The sequence below is a fragment of the Bicyclus anynana genome, chromosome 8 (genome assembly GCF_947172395.1).
Source record: "Bicyclus anynana chromosome 8, ilBicAnyn1.1, whole genome shotgun sequence".
Taxonomy (NCBI): domain Eukaryota; kingdom Metazoa; phylum Arthropoda; class Insecta; order Lepidoptera; family Nymphalidae; genus Bicyclus; species Bicyclus anynana.
This window is the reverse complement of record NC_069090.1, coordinates 1670538-1691874: the sequence shown is the minus strand read 5'-3', so window position 1 is coordinate 1691874 and position 21337 is coordinate 1670538. Positions and strand designations below refer to the sequence as shown.

Here is a 21337-nt window from a genome sequence, read left to right as displayed (position 1 = left end):
AGATGACGGCCTCTGTGGCGCAGTGGTATGCGCGATGGATTAACAAGGTGGAGGTCCTGGGTTCGATCCCCGGCTGGGCCAATTGTGGTTTTCTTCACTAGTCCAGGTCTTCACTAGTCCCTACTGAAAAAGACGAACCGCCAAGCGATTTAGCGTTCCGAGGATTTTCATCCTCCTCCTAACAAGTTAGCCCGCATTCATCTTAGATTGCATCATCACTTACTACAGGCGAGATTGTAGTCAAGGGCTAACTTGTAAAGAATACTACCCGACATCGTACCGGAAACATAAATTGGCGGCAGGGTGTAACAAGCTACGGATGTAGCCTCCCACCAGCCAGACCAGGACTATTTAAGAAAACCTCAATCGGCCCAGCCGGGGATCAAACCCAGGACCTCCGTCTTGTAAATCCACCGGGTAACCACTGCACCACGGCCGTCAAAATGTAGCCAAGTTGAAATTAAATTAAATGAAATTTGAAACGAAACGGGATGAAATTCGGTTAAATTAAATTAAATCGATATGATCACATGATCCACCGATCAATTGGGTAATCATTCCCATATTTTTTTTTAGTTTTTGAAGCGTTAGTGTTTGTAGAATGATAATTGATGCGTAACTTGGCTACATGCCATGTAGCCAACTTGCATTCTTTAACGATGTTTTGTTTAACTCGCAAGTGCTAGTTTCCAATTCATCTATATCTTTCTCATTTTATTCGATCTCTAACAATAGAGAGAGATAGAGGTTAATTCGAAACTCTCATTTTCGAGTCTTACAAAACATTTATAGAATAGTACCTACTGTACTATACTGATAATGATGATTTCAGATGCAGTAAAAATTAACGTATCTCCTGAAGTGTTTAGTTCAGTAGTCCATAGACCGGGTAAAGCTCTGACCGACGTGTTCGTAGCAGCGAGGGTGTTCCAGCCCGCTGTCATATACTTGAAGAACATCGAAAGAGTTTTCACTAAAAAAGTATTATATTATGTATTTTTTATGAGATATACCCTTTGACTATTTAGACTATGGACCTGTTTCGCACAGTTTGAAGAGCTGGAACATCAAGCGGGTTGCAGGGAGCCGTTCGATGCTGGCGGCTCGAAACTTGTTTTTGGAAGTGAGGCCTATGACCAGCAGTGGTCGTCCATCGGCAGATAATGATGATGATATCCCAGTAGTTATACTTTTAGCTTCGTGGCATCCCAGCACTTCAGAACATGATTTCAGCACATGAGAACATCCTATCGGAGGGTAGAATATACTGATGCAAGCAATAGTAACTACTATAACCTATAACTGAAATGATTTCCTCGTATATACTTGCATTGACAAAGTGAAAGTCAGTTCTACAACCCTATTTGAAGAGCTAATTTGACTATTTAGACTATGGACCTGTTTCGCACCCAAATTCACCAACAAAAATGTCTGTCGTTTTTTGAGGGGGACGAGGTAAACTTACACATTGAAAATATTTATGTATTCTGTGTCCATACACTACACACAACTATAAATTAGACTCGCTATACACGCACGCGTATTTTTTACACAGCTAACAAACACATCGCTAAGATTATCCACAGATTAAATATATAGAATATTCGATTACTTGACCGATTTTTTGCTTTTGTTGAATTTGATAATATTATGGTAGAAATACTTACAAATGAAACGTTACTCCATCTTTTACTAAACTACAAGTTTTTGGCCGTTTTTTGTGTCATTCAACTACACAAACCGGCATTTTTAGGGAGCTCTTTACACTACGAAAACGATTACAACAATAAAACATCTATTATCAGATTTATAAACGCGTTAGATCATTGATTTTTGATCTTTGCCAGAGGGGTAACGATTAGCGAGGCAGGTCCTGTTATTAATGGTCGAAGGATATACCATAGGTACATAATATCATGTTGCCTCATTCCCGTGGGGAGTTAAGTTTGAAGTGTCTTTATGTGTGGCATTGTAGTTTCTAACCTGAGATTAGAGAACCGTTTAATAATCTCGGCTTTTTCCTAAATTGATGATTATGATGAATTTTTTTAGTTTAAATTATTACTTGGTTTAGTGTGACAGAGAAAAAATAAACGTGACAAATTAAAATTGGTAATTGTATTTAAATATACACAGACGATCTGTATCAGCTACTGTTTTATTCATTAAATATTCATTGAATTAATTATAAATTTTTCCATTTATAAAAATCTTTGTTTTATTATTTTAACCGTTTTAGGTAGCTGAAAGCAATCATCTGAAAGCAAAATCTTTAAAAAAGCCTCTTACTAAACTCCTAAAACAAATATCGCCTAATGATAAAATTATATTTATTGGTAAGTAATTTTTTATATTATTTTTTTTTGTTATATTAAACTTTTTGCAGATTGATATGTATGTAATATTTGTCTTAGGAAACTATATACCTAAATAAACTAGCAGACGCCACGCGGTTTTGCCCGCGTACTTTCCATTCCTGTAGGAATACCTGGATAAAATATAGCCTTTAGCACCCAGGGATAGTGTTGCTTTTCAACAGTGAAAGAATTTTTCAAATTGATTTAGTACTTTCGGAGTTTATTCAATGCAAGTAAACAAAATACAAACATTCAAAACTTTCCTCTTCCTAATATTAGTATAGACACCAGAATTATCATCTCAATAGCTTGAACTTCTAGATCAATATTGTGGAACGTATTTTCTAATACGGGCCTTAGAATCCTAAAGGTATCTCAAGAATCCTTCGCTTCCTCAGTAAAAGCACTCAATAATTTAGCATCGTATTGTAACCAACAATTCATATGTTTTCCAGCAACCTGCTCAAATCCATTCGCAGCTAAGGCTATGCCTATGACATCAATATTTAGCGAAATGTTGTTGGTGCCAAGAACAGATTATGCGACTTTGTCGTGCTTCTTCTCAGAGAAGTTTCGAAGGTTAGAAATCTTCTCAACATCAGTCCATTTTAACGGTCTATTACAAGGCTTCCCTCTTTATAGGAGAGGGACTATGGAACCCACCATGTCTCAATGGAAAATTTTAATGATGACCTGCCATTGTAGCTTTGTGGCACGTCGATTCTCTTTCTACGATCGCTAACCGTTTTGTTTGGCAGTCCATGCAAGAAGCCTATGTCCAGCAGTGGACGTCCATCGGCTGATAATGACCCTATATTTCGGAATTCTTATTTCTTTAATTATATTGTTTTATTTATTATTATCTAGGATAAGAAGCATGCCGATCAACTACCCCGTGTCGCCACTGGCCCAAGTGTTACAGGGATACGGATTCGGGATGCTGATGGAACTTTATGATAGAGTCATGAGTGCTGACAGGATTCTAAAGTATCTGCCTTACATTATAATTTTACTCTCGTTTATCTTCATAAAATTCATCTGTAAGTAATTCATATTAGAACTGTATTCATAAATGCACATCTATACTAATATAATAAAGCTGAAGAGTTTGTTTGTTTGTTTGATTGAACGCACTAATCTCTGGAACTACTGGTCCGATTTGAAAAATTCTTTCAGTGTTAGATAGCCCATTTATCGCTATAGGCTATATATTATCCCTGTATTCCTACGGGAACGGGAACCACGCGGGTGAAACCGCGCGGCGTCAGCTAGTAACAAGATATTTGTAATTTTGTTTGAACGCCCATACAAATTTAACGATCATTATGATCTACGACGTCATTAATTTGTGCCATTTTGTATGGGGCGTTTTTCAGGGATCAGTGGCAGTGCCGCAAATACGACCCTGTAAATTCCTTTAATTGTTACTTTTAGAAAATTGCTTTACTATTTATTTATTTATTTTTATGTTAGCACTACTAGACTTCTACTAAACTTTAAAAACTGTACGATTGAAATATACGTGGAGGGGTTTTGTTTGGCCTTGCTGATGAATTCATTGGTTTTTCGCTGAGAATCAAAATTAATATTTAGAGATATTGTTACGAATAAGCTGCAAAATTTCTGGTGCAATTTAGTTAGGAAAAACTAATGGAAAGCTTTATTATCAGCGAGCAAGACGCTATATTTTATCCCTGTAATCCTACGATAATGGGAACTAGGCAAGACAATCCGTTGACCCTACATTGAACTAACCACAAAAGTAACTATTGGACGATTGCAAAATCTTTTCAAATTCAAGTGTCGTTATGTTTTCTAGATTAAACGTGACACCATTATCGCCGTTTGAGTTCCTTGAGCCGTTGATGGAGGCGGAAATCGAATCTGTGACCAAAGAGGTATTTATTTCAATTAATTATTATTTTTGTGTTGAGATGATAATGCAGGTACGTATAGCGTTATATCTAGCGTTAAGGGGTTAAGTGTGGTACAATTTTTTAAATTAATGTTTTTTCTTTCTTTCAAAATTCTCTGATAAACAGGTTTCCTTACGATGTTTTTCCTTCGCCGTTTGAGACACGTGATATTTAATTTCTAAAAATGCACACACTGGGCTACCATGATTCTTTCATCCGTCATATTAAAATAAGGTACCTATGATAAAATAATGATCTTTTTAACATAAATACTGAACCGACTTCAAAGACATATTTCAATTATTTTGATTTTAACACAAAATTACTAAACCGATTTTCATGAAAATGATATGGGACAAATCTGAAAGTACGCTCTTTCAAATAAAAAAAGAATTTTCAAGATTGCTTAATAAATGACGAAGTTATGAGGTAACAAACAAAAACATGTACAACGAATTGAGAATCTCCTCCTTTTTTTGAAGTCGGTTAAGTAAGATACTAAAAATGCATTATTTCAAGGAATATCAAGAGTACACGGACTTCTTCATCAAATACTCACCCCTAAGGAAGGCGAGGGACGAATATGCTATAATCAATACATACAGGGCTGCCGTCTACGATACAATAGTCGCTAAGGAGCAGGAAAAAAAGGAATGACATAATATATAAGCAAAAAATAAATTAAAATATTACATATTATAATAAAATTACAATATTAATCAATTAGTGTTTTGATAAAAAAAATAATTTCGAATTCATTTAAAACCCCCGACGCAAAAAGAGGTCTGTATAACACCCCTCAGTTTGACATGTCTGTCTGTCTGCAAGTCTGTCTGTGGCACCATAGCTCCCGAACGGATGAAGCGTTTTTAGTTTTAGTTTTTTTTTTTTTTATTAAAAGTGACTGACTTATGTGCTATTGTTTGATGAAAATCGGTTGAGCCGTTTCAAAGTTGTGGGGGGTGAAAGTGGGGAAGAATAATGTCTGCAAATATATTCGAGTGAGGTCTCAAATGACAGCGCACTGAAAGAGAATATTGATGACTTAATTGATATAATTAATATTTTCATCACATTCAGCGGTTTTTCAAAATTTTCAATTTAATTTTATTATTTAAATGAACCTATAATGACACTCTTGAATCAAGTGTTTTATTGGTAATCATTTAAATGCACTGTACAAATTAGAGAAACAGAGAGACGGAGAGTGAGAGAAATAAAAAAGGCTACACATTTCTGACTGTCAAGGATACTTATAACAAAAATCAAAATACAGTGGCGTAGCGTGACTTGGATCAGTGCCCTGTATCAACCCTTGAAGGGTAAAGATTTCTCACAAAAGAAACAAAAATGCTAGCATAAAATACCTACATAAATATGACAGTGACTAATTGACTATACTATACTATGTATGGTGTTTCCAACTTTTGGGCGCAAGCTTAACCTGGGACAAAAAGAGATTGTTTATTGGACTTTAGTCATTTCTAAAATGAAACTCTATAGGCAGTTCTATATAGGTTTTTTTTTCGGGAAGTACCAGATGTGAGTAAGATTGTGGATTACATTTTACTAATTTTTTCTTTCACACGTAAGGGGCCCTGTAGTCCGGGGGCCCCGTATCATTAATACGGCGGTAGCTACGCCCCTGTCTAAATATTAGATCTATATTAATATTGTAAAGGTAAAGTTTGTGGTGTTGTAGAGCGTAATATCTAAATTCACTAAATCGATTTTAAAAATTCTTTTACTACTAGATAGCTACGTTATTTGTGAGTGTCGTAGGCTGTTCTTAATCTCACGGGAACGGGAGATACGCGGGTGAAACCGCGGGTCGTCGGCTAGTAACTTATCATTGTCATCATCATTAACAGTCGATGGACATCCACTAGGCCATAGGACATAGGCATAGGACATAGGCCTCTTGCATGGACTTTCAAACACAACCGTCTCAAACCGCCAGCAACAGCGGCTCCCTGCAACCCGCTTGATGTCCTCAGTTCACCAAGTGGGGGGTCGACCAACACTGCGCTTTCCGTTGCAGGATCGCCATTCAGCACCTTGGGACCCCAACGTCCATAGGCTCTTCGAACTATTTTAGAATAAGAATAAGAATTAAGAATAGTTTATTTGAAAAAACTCAGTATACAAATTACAATGACCCTGACCCTTAAACTAGGTAACCCCGTGTCTTAAGGGCCAGTGACTTCCCTAGGTACATATTCATAGGTACAATAACATAAATGACGTAATTAACATAAAATATCCAAATAGTTAGAATTTTTAAAATAATCTTAAAATACAACAATTAAAAACTTAATAAAAAACATTTTTTTTGGATAAGATTTATTTGAACTGCCTATTGCCACTTCAGCTTCGCGACTCCTTGAGCTACCTATATCAGTGACTTTAATTCTTCTACGGATCTCATTTTTCTGATTCGATCTCGCAGTGACACCCCAATCATAACTCGCTCCATCGCCCGCTGAGTGACTTTGTGCTAGTAGTAAAAGTATAAGTAGTATAAGGTAAACAAAGTTTTTGTGAAATGAGGATGGTCTGACTATGACAGCCTCATTCTTGCTCAGCAGAGCACGTCCCGCGGTGTCGTAGCTACACGTGCGTGGCCACGAATTGACGTGAATTTACGCTTTTATATAAAATACAAAGTAAAGAATATAATATTAACTTTATACGTTTCCAGCAATTTCAACCAAACACCACGAATACCCAAAGTTGAATATTTTTAACTTCCTCGTTCGCAGGAGCAGTGGTATGGTCATGAGGTTCTGGATTCGAGTCTTGGGTCGGGATATAAAATTGAGCTTATCTGTCTTTCATATTTAATTTATTTAGTTAATTTTTGCAACAAAAAATAATCTAATTGTTTTTTGCAAGTATCTATGTACATATTTCTCCATTTATTTATTACTTGTTTTTTTTTTTATTTTTTAACAATATAAATATAAAATATAAAACATTATTAAAAATTTATAAAAAAAAATTCACCCTCCCGCTGCGGGACATTTGAGTGTCCAAGCAACCGGTGGTCAGGGCTCCAGAGTGAGGAACCTCCTCACAATACGCGCCGTCTCAAGAATCACTGCCTTTTGTATCCGACTCTTGATCTAACAGTTAAGCGAAAGCTTCTTAAGGTGTTGGTCGAAGCTTTTCGCTATAAGACCATTGACTGAAACAACTATCGAAACAATAATACTTGACTCAACATTCCACATGGCGATAATCTCGTGAGCAAGGTCCAAGTATTTTGATACTTTTTCCTTTTCTCCATTATTATTATTACCTCTATACTATACCTGTAGCCCTAACTGCGGTATACCTATCTTGACACTAGAGAAAGGGAAATGTCGACCAATAGCGAATAACATAATCGAAAATATTAACCTAACTTTTGTCCCAACGCTACTTTAATAACATTTATCTCTAAACTAAAATTCATTGAAGTCGGTTTAGCTTTTTTATTTATTTAATACTCTTTATTTGTGCACTACAATAATTAGAAACATAAAAAGAAGTAAAATACAAAAGGCGGTCTTATCGCTTAGAAGCGATCTCTACCAGGCAACCTTAGGCCTAGGAACTTATATTGGGACACCAGCTGACGCCGCGCGGTTTCACCCGCATGGTTTCCGTTCCCGTAGAAATACGGGGATAATATATATTTTTATTTTATTTTTTTATTTTTATTTTTATTTATTTGGGACAGAAAACATTTACATATTAGAGGTTAGTAAGGCTTAAATTACCATGCAAAGGGGTTAATAAACATGTAAACAACAACACTATCCACGAATTACACAAATTAAAAATAAAGGCGTCACAAAACATACCTACAAATGACATTTACAAGACAAACAAGGAAAGTGGTTAACATAAAGCAGTCGAATCAAAAGGAAGAAGTACACAAAAGACAATAAAAATAATTAATTACAATAACATAAATAAAAACAAAGAATTTATACTACTTATTAAAATATACCAATTAACAATAATATATGTTATTTAATAAAATTTAAAATGACAAAAAACTAATAAATAAACTAATAAATAAATGAGAGATCTATAACAGTTACAACACACTACATAACAGTTAAACCTAATTTAAATATTTTACACAAAACTGAATAATTTTTTACTGAATAATTCAATTAATTGATTGTTTTTTTTAATGATGTTAATATGAATATTTTTTTATAGTGATGTTAATATGAATATTTTTTTTTTTTGTAATTAAAAGTAAACAAATAATTTATATTATCAAAATATACCAAATAACAATAATAATAATATTAACAGTCAAATTGCAACTCACCGCATAACAGTTAAATACAGTTAAACCTAAATTATAATTTACACAAAACTGACTACACACTATTTAAGTTAATTGATTGTTCTTTTTTTAAAATATCTGTTATAGCTTTTTTGTACATGCTTTCGGACATACTAAATATATCGACTTCATCGAAGCAGTTATTGTACGTGTCCACAAGTCGGCGCATAGGCGAGCGTTTTCCAGCATTGTTTCTACAAAATTTAACAGTGAACAAATTGAAAGCACGCACCTTGCGTCGACCTGCGTACCTGAGGACATTAAGGGATAATTTGCTGACTAAATCAGAGCAATCATATTTATTGTGATACAGACCATGCAATATCGTTGCTTCTAAGAGCTTACGCCTGGATTCAAGTGTCAGCAGATTGTGTTTCATTAGAAGTTCAGAGTAGGAAAGTCTAGAACGATAGCATCTGTAGTGCATTGAGCGAAGGAATTTTTTCTGGACCATTTCAAGCTGATGTTTGTACTTATCATAGAGAGGGTTCCATATACAAGATGCATATTCCAGTTGAGGCCTTATCAGGGATTTGTATAAATGCAAGTATGTAGATGGTTTTGAAAAGTCCGTCGTTGAACGCATCACAAATCCATATAGACGGTAGGCATTACTAACAATTTTGTTAATGTGTTTCTCTAGTTGTAACTTTGAATCAAGCTGAATACCGAGATCACGAACGCTAAGGACTCTTGATAGTTTTTCGTTACAGAGGTTGTAGGTGAAACTAGTAGTAAATTTATTTTTAGTAAAAGTGATGGCGTGGCACTTTGGTAAACTTAAATGCAACTTATTTAACTTACAATATTCTGTTAAACGATTTAGATCTTCTTGAAGTAGGTGGCACTCTGATTCTTTATTCATTTGTAAGAATATTTTCAAGTCATCCGCGTATAACAGAAAGTTGGTATGTTTAAAGCAAGTATGAATGTCATTTATATATAGTACAAAGAGTAAAGGTCCTAATATAGAGCCCTGTGGCACGCCAGATGTTACGTATACACAGTTAGACTTAAACCCATTCGCGACGACGCGTTGACTTCTGCACGTGATATATGATGCAAACCACCTTAGGAGATTTCCTCGAATTCCATTATAGGCGATCTTTTGTAGTAAGATTTCGTGATCTACTTTGTCGAAGGCTTTACAAAAATCAGTGTATATGGCATCCACTTGTATACTCCTGTCGAGGCTTTCAAAAAGGTAGGTAGTGAAAAGCAGCAGGTTGGTGACAGTAGATTTTCGCTTAACGAAACCATGTTGTTCGGGGATGATGATATTATGTAGGAGTGGATATAAGGCATTGTGCACTAACCTTTCAAGAACTTTTGACAAAATGCAAAGTAAGGATATCGGCCGGTAGTTGGAAACATCATTTTTTGGACCGTTTTTGTGTACTGGTACTATGTTTGCTTGCTTCCAGACACGTGGTACTACAGCATCCCTAAGACATTTGTTGTAAATGAAAGCTAAGGGCTTACAGATGGATGTGTACGTATTTTTTAGGAAAGTCGCTGGAAGATGATCAGGGCCTGCTCCCTTAGAGGCGTCTAGAGATTTTAATTCCTTACGAATTTGTTCCAAGGTGAATTCTAGATTGTCTATTAGAATCTCGTTACATGAGTCTCCATCGGGAGCGGACCAGTCCTCTATGCATAGCGATGACGGTTCGTAAACGGACTGAAAGAACTCTGAAAACATGTTGCATATGATTTCTGGGTCGCGGGAGTGCACAGACTTAAACTTCATGTTAGACGGAATCCCTACTTTACCTTTACGTTGGGCAACATATGTAAAGAAATATTTAATATTGGAACACACGCTATCCTCCACCGACTTTTTATATGCCGAAAGGCATTTAGCACACTGCTTACTGAATCTTTCCCTGTAGGTAGAAAACATTTCGTAGTCAGATATGTTGTTGTATTTTTTCCACTTAAGCCAGGCATTATTTTTATTTTTAAAAATGCGGATGAGTGATGGTGTGAACCAAATCGGGTATTTAGCACGAGTTGCTCTGAGCGGAACGTATGACTTTATAATACTATAAACTTTTTCATAAAAAATTTCAACTATCACCTCAGTGTTCTTGTCAAGAAATAAGGAGTTCCATGGAGTTGATTCTATACTCTTGTTAATGGCTTCAAAGTTAGCCCGTCGGTAATTATATCGGGGGGTGTTATTTTGTTGAAGAGGAATATCCCGTTCGGTTATTTTTATTATGAGTGGTGGATGGTGAACTGATTCATTTAATAAGGGGACGTCAGGTTTATAGACATTGCAGTCGTTGGTTGATAATACTAGGTCTAGGATTCTGCCTTGATAACGCTGGTCGATAAATTCACTATCATAGATCTCAGGAATCAGCCAGCTTTCAGTTAGAATTATTACGTCGTATGAATTTGCTAAAATATTCATGTGCAAGGTCTGTAGTTTACTGCGAATACCCCCGCAGTTTTGATAGTAAATTATTATATTGTTGTTATACACTGTTACGATCATAATTATAAATCAATATTAATAGAAGGCTTGTGTTTATGTAGGTGAAAAGGAACTTCAACAGGTTAACAGACAGTGTGTGGCGGGTTTTATATTTTTCGACTAAAGATAATAAAATGACTATAAATAATAAAATAAAGACTAAAATTAATAAAATGACCAAGGAATGATTAAAAAAATTGCTCAGAATAATCAACGATGCTGCACTTATACAAAGGCTTAAATATAATTTACTTAAAGAAATAACCCTTATTACAACGTAACTAAAGATTTTATTCGTAGTTTTGTGATAGGTAGTATGTAGAAATGAACAGCTGTTAATAAAATTATATTGAGTTTCTCTGATTTTATCATAACACGAATAGGTATACACAGTTTTAAAGTAGGGTAGAAAACATGAAAAGATAATATATATTAATAAAAGTTGATTTTTAAGTATCCATAGGAGTGACACGACTGGCACATTTGAATTTAATAAGGTCGTTGTGTGAACGTACAGCAAACGCGGGTGAGTTGTCGCTTTGCCTGACGAGTATAGTTGCGTTTTTAATCCACACGTACTTGTAATTACATTGTTTTGCTTCCTCGCGGCATCGACGAAAAAGCGTTTTGTTTTTTAACGTGAGGTGCTCGTTCATGTACACGTTTTGTGGATGACCGGAGATACATATTTGATCGGTTTTTATATTTTTTACCTTTCTAAACGCGCTTATTATGTTATTTCTAGTGGCGAGAGTGCTGAATTTGACAACGATATTTTTAGGTTTATTGTCATTGATACAACATCCTTATGCTGAATTGGATATTTAATAAACGATCCTATAGCTTCAAGGATTGTGAGAAGGTTTTCATTGCGCTTATCAGGAACGTTACAAATCTCAATGTTACATTGTCTTGCTTGTTGTTCTAGGCTGTCAATTTTGTGTTCTAAAGTTGAGATAATATTGAAGGAATTTTGCGCATCCTTATTCAGTTTTTCTAGGTCATGCACTTTTTTTCCCATATCAGCATTTTGCTCGCATAGAAATTGGACTGAGGACTTTACTTCGTCAACTTCCTTGTTCAGATTACACAGGCCACTCTTTAAGCTGTTTTGGTCCGCACGCAATGATTTAATTTCTTGTTTCAAATCGGTTAGTGTAGTTTTAATATCATTGCTAATCTGGCTCAAGGTATTGTCGATGTCGCAACGCCACCCGTTGAGCATTCCCTGCAGCTCCTGTGTAAAGGCACGCCAATCTTGTTGGGGAGGTAGGATCGGTGTAGTCTCTTCAACAGGGGTCATGGAACTGCGTACCGGAGTGTTGTCTCGGTTTCCTCTATTGCGGTTGGAAACGTTGGAGCAGGTGGGGCACTGCCAGGAGGCTAGGTATTCCTTAGACAGTGACGCGAACCGTTGCAGAGTTATGTTTAAACATTCATGATGGTACGTTGTTTTACATAAGTAACACTGCATGAGGGATTGCTTCGCCACTGCACGCCCGCACCCGCAGCTACACTCCACATTTCGCGGCATTTTCAGTTGTTTATGCGAGCAAAATATTGTGACGCCAAATCAAAGTACGCTTGAAGCGGTTAAAATTACAAAGTCTAGGTATATAGCCTATACCTATAGCCTTCCTAGATAAAAGGGCTGTCTAACACTGAAAGAATTTTTCAAATCGGACCAGTAGTTCCTGAGATTAGTGCGTTCAAACAAACAAACAAATTTTTTAGCTTTATAATATTAGTATAGGTTAATCTGTAGGTGGTGTGTACCTAATAATAATAATATAAATATTATACAAACATATAAATTACTACATTCTAATATATAAACCGTATTATACAAAATAATAATTATAATTATAATAAATGTTATAAAATTTTAGTTTTACTGTGAAAATGTAGATAGATCATGTCTATGAATTTACAGACAAAGTAGCAAATTTATAATATTAGTAAGAATAAGAATTACTAAAATGGGTAGTTACTAAAATAGGTAGGTACATTTTTAAATATTTACGGTTGTCTTCATAATCAAGGTTAGGCAAAAAGTCTAATTATAGATTATTTCGTTTGATCTAACTTAAATCAGGGTTAGCAGCGTAGAAATTTTATTATAGGACTGTGAGCTTGGCTAAACGACCATTTTTATATCTTTGATTATACATATAAATAAAATTGAAGTGTATATCTGTGATAGTTATTTACTCAATACCAAACCACAAACAAGATTTTTTTTAATTTTTGTCTGTCTGTCTGTCCGGACTAATCTTTGAAACGGCTGAACCGATTTAACACTGGAGTTTATAGAAGATTATGCAGTAACATGGCTACTTTTATCCCGAAAAAATCCATTCCATTAGATTAGTCAAAACTGAATGATTTGTCATTCAGTTTTGACTAATCTTGACGTATAATCGATAAAAAGGGAATGTCATCCCCGGCCCTGGCCTACTCTACCCGGCAACATACTTGTATCTAAAAAATCTTAATAATTCTACTTCAATAATGAAATCATTACTTTATTACAGCCTTTCTTGATGAGTACTGTCTACCAACAAACAAATTTAAAATGAGGGTATAAATCACTAGTCATTTAACACCTAATAGTAATTATAATTAACTTTTTCTTAAATTAATGAAAATAAATTTGATTAGTAAGCTTAAAACAATTAGATATGGTTAATATATTTTATATAACATTTTATAAACAAACCATACATAATTTGAAATAAATAAGTTATGAAATGACATGCGTTTTCTACCTTCATTTCTAATTTCTTTGTTGGTAAACAGTACTCATCAAGAAAGGCTGTAATCTATACTTATAATAAAACTGGACGAATTCTATACATTTATTTGCAATTTGGGATATTACTTAGACCATTTGTAACACCAAACGTTACCGTGGCATAACGGACGCCAGCGCCATCTAGTATAGGTATATAAAAAAAGTGTGATACAACGTTTTACGTCTTTCATTTGTCCCCAACGGGGACAAGCAAAGATCGTTGACCATACAGCCTGAGCTTTACGACATTTTTTGAAGACTTATGATTAATTTGTTTGTTCGTTTTCATGTTTGTTAAGCTTGTTACAACAGAAAAAACAATACAGCTTCAAACTTTACTTCGTAGCTTTGATACAATGTCGAACTTTTTGAGCAAAAATAGTGATAAAAAAAGGTTTTTTTTTCAAGAAACAACTTTTATTGAGCCAATTATTTATACATCTTATAATCATTTCCATGTACTTTTATAAGGTGGTATACCTGGAACGACATTGTATAGTCTGGTGGGCATTTTCTTTGGCAGGGAGATAGTTCATAGTAGTAGACAACTGCTGGGAAATATGGGTTGAAAGTTAACATTTCACGCGGACGAAGTCGCGGGCGTCCGCTAGTATAGAGATAAATAAGATCTGTATATGTAATATAAAGACGTATGTCGCATTGTGAAAATCTGTGCCAACCCTTGTTCTTATGCCACTTTAAACACGTCAACGTTTGAATTAAAACGGCGAATTTATATAACAAATATAGGTACTTATAGTGGCCTGAAATATATACATATAATAAAATCGTAAACAGCCAAATATGTACATTTTTTAAGTACATATCAAAGATCTCAAAAAATGTTTTTTTTTTATTTTATTTAATTTATAACTGTTAATTAGCCCCACGTCCCTTGGTTCACTAAATAACTGAGGAACCTCCCTAGTATAGCATTTTTCAAACTTTGGCCTGAAATATATACATATAATAAAATCGTATGCAGCCAAATATGTAATTTTTTTTGAGTATATACAAATCCAAACAACTGTTTTTCAAAAAAATATAAATTTTGTAGAACTAATCGTAGGTAACAAATATATGAAAGTACAGAGAATCCCATTAAAAATAGACTAACGCCTGACTACAAAACATACATACCGCATGTATACGTATATGTGAGATATACATATGATACTGTACAAGGCGTATTAGGCGTTAATCTGCAACTTTAAAAAGCCTAAATATCCAAACTCCACGCGGATAAAGTCTGGAGCGTCTGCTTGTTAATAATTATACAATGAACAATCATAATTGTTTTATAAACCATGTTTACAGTTTAAAATGTCATAATTATTTCGGTTCGCGGAGCTCTACACCTCGAGACATTTTGGTAGTCTCATTAATAGGTATTAAATAATATTTTTGTATAAATATTCAGGAAAAGGTGTATTTAATTTAATTTGATTTTTGTCCAGTCTGTCTCGTGAAGTGATTACATGCTGAGAGGTTAGAACCCTAAGCTGTGAAGCCAGTTTATAAAAAAATAATAAAGTCCCTTCTTAAAAAATGTTCAGCCTTTCTCTTATTTTTTTTAAATATGTAGTCATTGTACAAAAATGTTTACCTAAACTACAGCCTTCAATTAGCACATATTTTCTTTAAATTAAAATCGTTCTTTGTTGGATTATTTATTTTTTCGGCCCAAATACGGTTTCGGTATAAGGAAGTATAAATTATGCGCGTTTTAAAAATTTAAAAAAAATCAAAGATTTTATATATTTTTTTTTGTATTAATTTCTCCTGTTATGATATAAAATGGTCAGACAGATTTTACTCTCATAATAAAGTATACATTTCACGTTAAAATAAAAGTGTAAAATTGATTATTTTTAAATTTAAATGTACACTTTCCTCGGCTATTTCTACCAGCAAATGAGATTGTAAGTACGAGTTTAAATCAAAGGCTGTAACATGAAATACGTACAGAAATTAGAAAATGGCGAGAGTGTTTTCTTCGTTGGAGCAGCTTACAGAAGCTTAAGAGAAAAATCCTTCAAAAAGCGTGACAGTGCAAGAAGTTTTAAGGAATTGCGAAAAACTATTAAGCACTATAATAATAATCAGTAAGTATAATTTCAATTTATTTTCTTTGCCATTCGTATCTCGATGTTACATTCATTTAATCAGTCACTACACTAAATCGTATTTTAATTTTTGTGATTATTTAATATATTTAATTATTTCAACGAAATTACTACATTTTACATCAAGCGACAGTGGTTTGTTTTGATTTTACGATCATCTAACATGGTTATTTCAACGAAATGACATAAATACGAGTTTTTAGTTAAAATAAAGTTGCTACCTGCTATATTTATTTTTACCATTACACCACTATTATACTAATTCCACTTTACGTAAAAACACATTTTTAGATGATTCATGATTGCAAAACGAAAATACGATACTTAATTATAATCGTCTAAGGGTTCCGTTTTCATACTCGGATGCTCGGAACACTAAAAAAACATAATTATATTATAAGCACATTATAATATAATTATTTAATATAATAATTATAGCAATCCATCCATCGAAGCTACAAAAAAAAATTAATTACGTAATTAATGTTGTGTTGGTAACCTACCTGATTGAAAAATCGCGATGAATTTTTTGCCAGCAAATTTTTGTATACTTAGTAGGTACTTTATGGTCGGAGCTCATTAGAGCTACCCGGGACCCAACCCGCACCGTCTCGTCGATAGGCGCGATGTCACCAATGAACCTCGCGTGGTCAACGAATTTTCGAGTATTTCACGAGAGGCAAGCATGCCGACAGGTGAGCTATCATCGAGTGGTCCACTCGAAGTCGGCGCGTAGACACCTCACGAGCGAGGCGATCCGGTGATGGTACGGAGTTGATGTAGTGAGCGTATGCCTATACAAATCCATACGAAGAATATTAACCACTCGAGGCGAGGCGGTGCAGGTCGGGTGGTGGTGGTGGCCGGGTTTAATGAGCTACGATCTTTAAACAGGTTGGTACCAATTACTATTCAGTGAGTTTCAGTATTTTTAATTGATAAGAGTGTCCGAAGAGACGCTAGGTAGACTTTACTTCGTAGGTACAAGTACAGTATAATGTCGTTGACTTTACTTTCGCTGTCATATTTTCACCGCACGAGAAAACTAATAGACATAATCTAGCATATTTTTCTTATTTGGCAACTCTTACTGAAAATATAATTAATATAAGGTATATTATTGATTTTAAATAACTTTAGAACCAAATGTTTAGGCATAGATAAAAACAAAATAATTATTATATTTTTGTATTGGTATTACAATGACATTGACATCGACATCACGTGAAGTTTTCGAAGTGTTTGCGATCGTAGAAAGGATGCGTTTGTTACAGGGGCCTTATTTAGGTTACGAAACAATGGGAGGCGTTGAATTTTCTTTACCCTAGTGAGTGAGTGGAAAATTCAAGACTAGGAGAGTAACTGCCTGAGACGTCTTTAACCCTACACACAACGTTCACAAGTGCGTGACTCCACTCAAGTCATTCTCTGCCATTTTAGGGTTTTATTTTGGTTACAGTTTCATTTGCTAATTAAGTTGTCCTGACAAACGTTGTGAATCATAACCTTTATTCAACATTGGTTTTCTTATTTTTGTAATTAACTTCTGGGTCTGCTAAAAATACATAATTTTTTAATTAAGTTTATTATGAAATCTTCAACTTTTTGTTAATTAATATTGTTATATTTTGGAACCTTTATCCATGCAAGTACTATGCGAAATTAATATTGTGTGGATATGTCCCAAAATTGGGCCTTTATTATTTATAATTTATAAGCAAGTCGTTAGTATTTTTTACGGATAGAAAATACAAATTGCTGTTTAGAAAATAATTTTCAGATTTTTTGGAACCCGCATTAATTAGATGTTTTTTTTTTGTTTTGCTCTCTTGTCTACAAATTAAACATACGGTTAAATATTGTCTATGTTTAAAATAATAAAATATTTTAAATAACCAATAAATATAACTGGAATTGAATTCATATCCGGTGTAAGCTGTCAATGTCATGTCATATTGTCAATATGATTCGTTTCGAAAACATTAAATCGTAGACAGAGAAGCATGAATCAAAACAATTCTTTAAATTGCCTTAAAAACACCCTAAACGAAGACGACTATGCGAAGATTACTGACAAATGACAATCTGACAGGATGTGAGTTACTAGCATGTTGCCATTATAAAAATTCTTAATTAAGGTTGTCAGCTGATGAAAAAATTACATTCTATACAATTAATTAATGAAAAAAATGCACTATCCAAAAAAAACATTATTTTAGGTTTTAAGTCCTATATTTTATGTTCTTTTAAGATGAAAATAATTTGTTCTGCTCCCTTGACACTCGGAATAAAGGCCCAGCCTCCATACAAAATTGGGACACGTCCTTTGATATGAGTCAACTGCCCTATCACCAATAAACATGTATAAAACTCTAGATAAAGAAAGAAAGAAAAGAATTATGCGTTTATTTCAACATTATGCCAAACATCATATTATCTCCCATACACACGAAATATAACACTTACATTCAATAGATGTAAATGATAAAAAAAAATTTAGGAACAGTAGGAATGGTAATGTACATGAATGGTAGATACTTATGCTGCATAAATCACTCTCAGTTGAGTCACCGGCTTCTGTGTGATGCAAATTATCATATTAAATCATTATATTATGTACCTATATACAATAATTTCTATGATAACGTGAAACTGATAAAAATGCGCGTTGTACTTATTTATATTTACCACGGGCTTGGCGCTGGCAGTCGGACGCCATCGCCCAATGCGAGCGCGCGTTCTATTTATAAAATTAAAAGGAAAACAATCGGGCTTTCGCGCGAATCTATGTATTTTCTTTTTCGTGTATATTTGTGGCCAGTGTTTTTACATTAAAGAGTATACATGCCCTAAATTAACAAGTGTACGAAGTTTTAAGGTCTAAAAAGTTCTGTTTGTTTATATAGATACTACTTGGTGTTGGTTAGTTAACTGCACTTAATATTTTGTTCGTCATTATCGCTTACGAATCGCACATTTATGTATACAAATGCATTTATACTTAACTAATTTATTTTATAATTAGATAGTAAATGCCCGTGACTGCGCGTGGATCATTTCTATAAAAGAAAAATATCATGCTATGCATTGTTTAGTTAAGGATATAGGTAACTCAGAGGGTTGAGTTGTATCGACACGTTTTTTTTTTATTCTCTACAAGTTAGCCCTTGACCACAATCTCACCTAATGTTAAATGAAAATCTCTTCAACAATTTTCGAGTTTATCACGAACAGACAGACACGTCGGAGGAGTTTTTTTATAACATTTTATAGATTGGTATAGGGCGTGAACAGAACCTTAAAAAGTAATTCAAAAGTACCGATTAATTTAATTTGCATCAATATTGAAAGCTTAAAGAAAATCCAAGCAGTACTTTTCCATATAAGCGCTTCCATTTTCTTTAGATTTCGACGCGCTCTTGACACTTATCTCAAATGTACCTATCTAACGGAATGACTCATAAAAAACTTCTGATACAAAAAAAAATGTTAATTTGTTTATTGTTTAAGCAATTCTATGCAACTTCTTACCTTATCTGTTATAATAAAATGGAAACCTGCGACTTATTATACTCGTAAAAGATAAGGTTTCGTTCCCTTTTCAACCGCAATAAGTAGGTACATTTTAACGATAGTTATTCAGTTACATAGTGACACACAATCACACATAATGAATCACAATCACAGTTAATAAAACTTGAAAAATGACAGTATATCATTTAAAAAAATATTAAATAAAGTATGTTTTTATTTAATCGATCTACTGATAAATCACACCATTTTTCAGAAACACAACTTGAAAAATGGCAAATTAAGACATTAGTCAATTTATTAGGCTTTCAATCTTTTAGGTGTTTTGATAGTGATTATTATTTTATATTCATGATTTATGCACCAATTTTCTTATAAATACAATTTCAAAAATTAAGGTTAGCTTACTACCCTTTTAACCTCTGATTTAGAACTCTGTGTTTAGGTCACAGGAATTTATTTATTTATTTATTTACGTACACTTACAATATACATATAGAGACATACACAAATAATATATAACTAGCTCACATTGACTTATACGTACATCTATGACAAGTGCACACAACATTCACTAAAAACTAAAAAACATGTAAACAGTCAAATACCACACAAGGAACAAAATAACAGATATAACTTAACTTAAATTATTATGGGGAAGAACTCACCGACAGATGATCGGTGAGTTTTTTTTTAAAGACACTATAAGAATTGGAAAATATGTCGATGCCAGGTATAGAACGAGATAGTTCATTATATTTTGCGCATATACGAGCAACGGGGGCTTGGTTTCCGAGATGTGTTCTAGCGAAAGGGATATGAAATGTTTTACGCTTCTTGCAATGACGGGGATATCTAATCTCCGATTTTCTTCCTTTTGGAAAAAATTGGAAAAGAAAAGACTTTTCCAATTTTTATACAGGGCCCCACCAAAGCACGCTACGCCGCTGATATCAACTTTCACTTTACATCCTTTAAACTCATCTACGTACTGTGTTACACATAATTATAGTTAAATGACGTTTCACCTGCGTGGTTCCCGTTCCCGTAGGAATAGGTACGGGGATAATATATAACCTATAGCGTTCCTCGATAAATGGGCTATCTAACACTGAAAGAATTTTTCAAATCGGACTAGTAGTTCCTGAGATTAGCGCGTTCAAACAAACAAACAAACTCTTCAGCTTTATAATATTAGTATAGATATAATCTTTTGCACGTACTTCATCCATGTCATCGTTTTCCCCTTATTTATCCTTTTCTAAGCAAATCTAACTTTTTCCATTAATTTGACTTTAAGGTATTAAAGTCAAATTATGTATGGGTATGATTATAAATTACAGTTACAACTGGAATTAATTAAGCCAAACAATCATTAAACTACAATAATTAATTAACATAACAACCATTATATCGTCGAGGAGTAATGCATTAAGGTCTTAAACCATTTATTGTTCAATGGCAAGATAAAAAGCGAATAACAACAATAAATTAATTTTTATTTGTAAGCATGATAATTTAGTAGGTACCTACACTGTCCTGAGGGTCTATTCACTAATTTTGTCATTAATAACAACCTAAAATTATCAAATCAACTGAGAAATGTCATTTACCTACTGTATGATATCCACGAGGGTTCTCAGTAGGTACCGAATGACATTTAACAATGTTATATAGAATCTCAATTTCGTTAATGTCAATTGTCACCTAACGTACGTCAAAGTTAGTGAATCAGTTTCTTCTAAATCGAATTTTGTCTAAAGTTATATTTTGTTTCCGAACA

At 34.0% G+C, this 21337-nt stretch overlaps 1 protein-coding gene and 1 long non-coding RNA gene across 6 annotated transcripts in view; both read left to right on the top strand.

Moving 5' to 3' along the window:
- The first annotated feature begins 120 nt into the window (after positions 1-120).
- On the top strand, positions 121-4960 carry LOC112047598 (uncharacterized). Its single transcript, XR_008251068.1, has 4 exons — positions 121-2336; positions 3225-3397; positions 4177-4255; positions 4793-4960. It is a non-coding gene; the product is annotated as an uncharacterized LOC112047598 (long non-coding RNA).
- A 10875-nt stretch (positions 4961-15835) lies between these two features.
- The window catches only part of LOC112047624 (P protein), a 57228-nt gene continuing 51726 nt past the window's right edge, over positions 15836-21337 (top strand). The window contains exon 1 of one of the 5 annotated variants that reach the window (XM_052882842.1): positions 15836-16002. In XM_052882842.1, coding sequence (XP_052738802.1) covers positions 15851-16002 — 152 coding nt within the window. In that variant the 5' untranslated portion in view covers positions 15836-15850. Of the gene's footprint in view, positions 16003-18738; positions 18946-21337 lie in introns of those variants that run through there. The other 4 variants (XM_024084795.2, XM_024084794.2, XM_052882843.1 and 1 more) reach the window with 4 other exon arrangements.